The sequence below is a fragment of the Salvelinus sp. IW2-2015 genome, linkage group LG28 (genome assembly GCF_002910315.2).
Source record: "Salvelinus sp. IW2-2015 linkage group LG28, ASM291031v2, whole genome shotgun sequence".
Taxonomy (NCBI): Eukaryota; Metazoa; Chordata; class Actinopteri; order Salmoniformes; family Salmonidae; genus Salvelinus; species Salvelinus sp. IW2-2015.
Window position 1 is genome coordinate 4022834 of NC_036868.1, and position 3402 is coordinate 4026235.

The 3402-nt window shown below is 46.3% G+C and overlaps 1 protein-coding gene across 1 annotated transcript in view; it reads left to right on the forward strand.

Annotated features, from left to right (window-relative positions):
• Window positions 1-3402, forward strand: part of ezrb (ezrin b) — an 81211-nt gene that overhangs the window by 76894 nt on the left and 915 nt on the right. The window contains 3 exon segments of the mRNA XM_023974001.3: window positions 425-517; window positions 1237-1509; window positions 3187-3402. The exon segment at window positions 3187-3402 is cut by the window's right edge and continues 915 nt beyond it. Of these exon segments, the coding sequence (XP_023829769.1) occupies window positions 425-517; window positions 1237-1509; window positions 3187-3351 (531 nt within the window). The 3' untranslated portion in view covers window positions 3352-3402.

Genomic DNA, 3402 nt, shown 5'->3' on the forward strand with positions numbered 1-3402 from the left:
ACAGACTGGACTCTGGCCAGTCCCAGCACATGTTGAGACAGACTGGACTCTGGCCAGCCCCAGCACATGTTGAGACAGACTGGACTCTGGCCAGACCCAGCACATGTTGAGACAGACTGTACTCTGACTAGACCCAGCACATGTTGAGACAGACTGGACTCTGGCCAGTCCCAGCACATGTTGAGACAGATTGGACTACTCCGCCCTGTACTGCTCTCAGCCCTGAATTAAAATTTGTAGGCCTCCACACTATCCCCTCCACCCCTCGCTGTCTCTCCATCCCTTCCCACATATCTGTAGTCTTTTGTGTACTGTACCCCAACTGTCTGTTCCCTTTCGCCCTCCTCCTCTGTCCTCCTCCTTGTCTCTCCCAGATGTGTAAGTCCTCACCATTTTCCCTTCTCTCCTCTGTTGTCTCTCTCAGGCCGCGGAGCTGGCACAGCACACAGCTAGGATCGCCCTGCTGGAGGAGGCCAAGAGGCGCAAGGAGGAGGAGGCTGACACATGGCAACACAGGGTGAGTCGCCCACACACAGACATGAACAAATGCATGCACGCATATGTACGCACGCACAAGCACGCACAGTTGTATGCACACACACACACGATCGGGGCTCTATTAAATCAGATCCGCTTTAGCCGGTATCGGAGGTGAAACTGCATTAGAGCTGTTAAAACCACACGCGGCTCCCMGGCACTATACCTAAACAACCTGTTCTCATTGCCATTTGCTGCATGGAGTCGCATTAACATAAATCCCATGCAGCCTTGTTTACAAGTTTGAACACTGGAATGTGAGATGTAATCTACACCTCCATTAGGCTGATAGAAATCCTAATTACTTTGTTGAATGATTTTTCAATTTGAGCGTGATTATTTCTTGATAGCCTTCACTTTCTCGCTCTGAACTTCTAACTGTAGCGGTACGGCTGTGGCTTCGTGACAATGAACAAGGGCAGCTGCTCACCGATTTGACAGCACCAACGCAGTTACACCTCCGACAATGCCAATATATCAGTTATGCGGGTGTCGGCTATCGCCGGTTAACGCTTGATCTGATTGAATCTAGGCCTATGTCACACAGTCAAGTAACTGTAGTTACTCTACCATTGATATGGAATCACTTTTTGCTGTGGCTCAAGATGAGAACAGGTTGTATTGTAATGTGGGGCATTCCACAGTGTTCTGTAGTAATAACCCTCTCTCTCTCCKTGTCCTCCCACCTCACCCCCTCAGGCTCAGGAGGCCCAGGACGACCTGCTGAAGACCAAGGAGGAGCTGCAAATGGTGATGACGGCCCCCACTCCGGCACCCCCTCCCCCCATGTTCGTGGAGGTGCCCATGTTTGTGGACAACCATGACGTTTTGATGGTGGAGGAACAGAATGACAGCGAGAACAACAGCACGTACAGTGCCGAACTGCAGAACGAGGGCTTCAACGACCACCGCCTGGAGGAGGAGCGCCTCACCGAGGCCGAGAAGAACGAGCGTGTGCAGAGGCAGCTCATGGTAAGAGCAATTAGTTCCCAGCAAGACGTGCGAATTTACAGGGATTGGTTGGTTGCTTAAAACCTCACTAGGGTATGTGGGACGGTAGCGTCCCACCTCGTCAACAGCCAGTGAAACTGCAGGGCGCCTTATTCAAAACAATAGAAATCCCATAATAAAAATTCCTCAAACATACATGTATTTTACACCATTTTAAAGATACACTTGTTGTAAATCCAGCCACAGAGTACGATTTCAAAAATGCTTTACGACGAAAGCAAGCCAAACGATTATGTTAGGTCAGAGCCAAATCACAGAAAAACACAGCCATTTTTCCAGCCAAAGAGAGGAGTCACAAAAAGCAAAAATATACACTGCTCAAAKAAATWAAGGGAACACTTAAACAACACAATGTAACTCCAAGTCAATCACACTTCTGTGAAATCAAACTGTCCACTTAAGAAGCAACACTGATTGACAATAAATTTCACATGCTGTTGTGCAAATGGAATAGACAAAAGGTGGAAATTATAGGCAATTAGCAAGACACCCCCAATAAAGGAGTGGTTCTGCAGGTGGTGACCACATTAGCTAGCTAAAATTCCATCCCTGTGTTTGTCAGTGAAGCTAGTTAGCAGCAGGCAGGCTACAACAAGCTAAATCAGCTGATGATTTCACTYGCGACCGATATACTTGCACATATTTTGTGCAGGAGTAGAGAGATGTAATTTTGTTTTTACAACTTTCTCACTGTCTATCAGAGTATGCACCCGTGTCCATGTTTCATAGCGAGTGAGTCATGCACAAGACAGGTCGCGGGAGACAATGCTCGCAAATGGATTTTGAATTTCGGAAAATTGATAACTGTCAGTTGGGACGTCGAGTGTACATCGTCTCAATGCTCATTTAGCCCAAAACACTTACAAACTTGTGATCACTATCGAACACAACAGCAAGTGACCACGTGATAAAGGGCTTAGGGTTCAAGTGTTTGGTTTGAGGTTCAGCCTATGGCTGAGATAGATAGATAGAACGTCATTGCCCCCTATCAGTCACATACTCAATAGAACCACCATGCGAAATAGGACCATATTCTGCATTTTTTATTAATGTGGAATTAAATGAATTTGTCTTGTTGTTTTAACGGAAAACAGATAAAAATGCAGTTTAAAACGTTTAGAAAATTGTTCCATTTGTCACATCGCTAATTCTGATTGGATGTTACAGAATTACCCATATATTTCATATATTCATATATTTACTCGGTAGTCCACTACAACAGATAATTATAGACTAACAGGTGAAAACTACTTAGCCAAATATGGCATTCAAATGATGTTACCAGGGAGCTAACATGGTAGGTGAAAATATATGGTTAGCAACTCGAGTTTCCCTTCCAGGAGAATGTCATTGTCAGCCTGGAATAAGCAGCTCTAGCAGAGGAATTTCTCTGTCATTGTGGTAGTTTCTCAGAATAGCGCGGCTTCTGAGCAGAAGTGAAGCGTTTAACACAGTGCATACGTACTATTTGTGTCTAAATATAATATATATAATATTCTGGATATATTTATTGGATTATTATAAAGATCTGGTTCAAATCCAGATCTTCAACAGCTTGTTGTCCTGTTGTTCACTCACGTCCTTGGCATGTTCCTCCCTGGTTGACTTCTTCTTGACTCATCGTGTTCCTCCTTGCAGGCCCTGAGCTCGGAGCTGGCCCAGGCCCGCGACGACACTAAGCACACCCAGAACGATCTGCTCCACACGGAGAACGTGCGCGCCGGCCGGGACAAGTACAAGACCCTGCGGCAGATCCGATCGGGCAACACCAAGCAGAGGATTGACGAGTTTGAGGCCTTATAAGAAGGCCCCTCCCCAGAAGCCATGAGGGCCACACAGCCACGTACCCTTTCT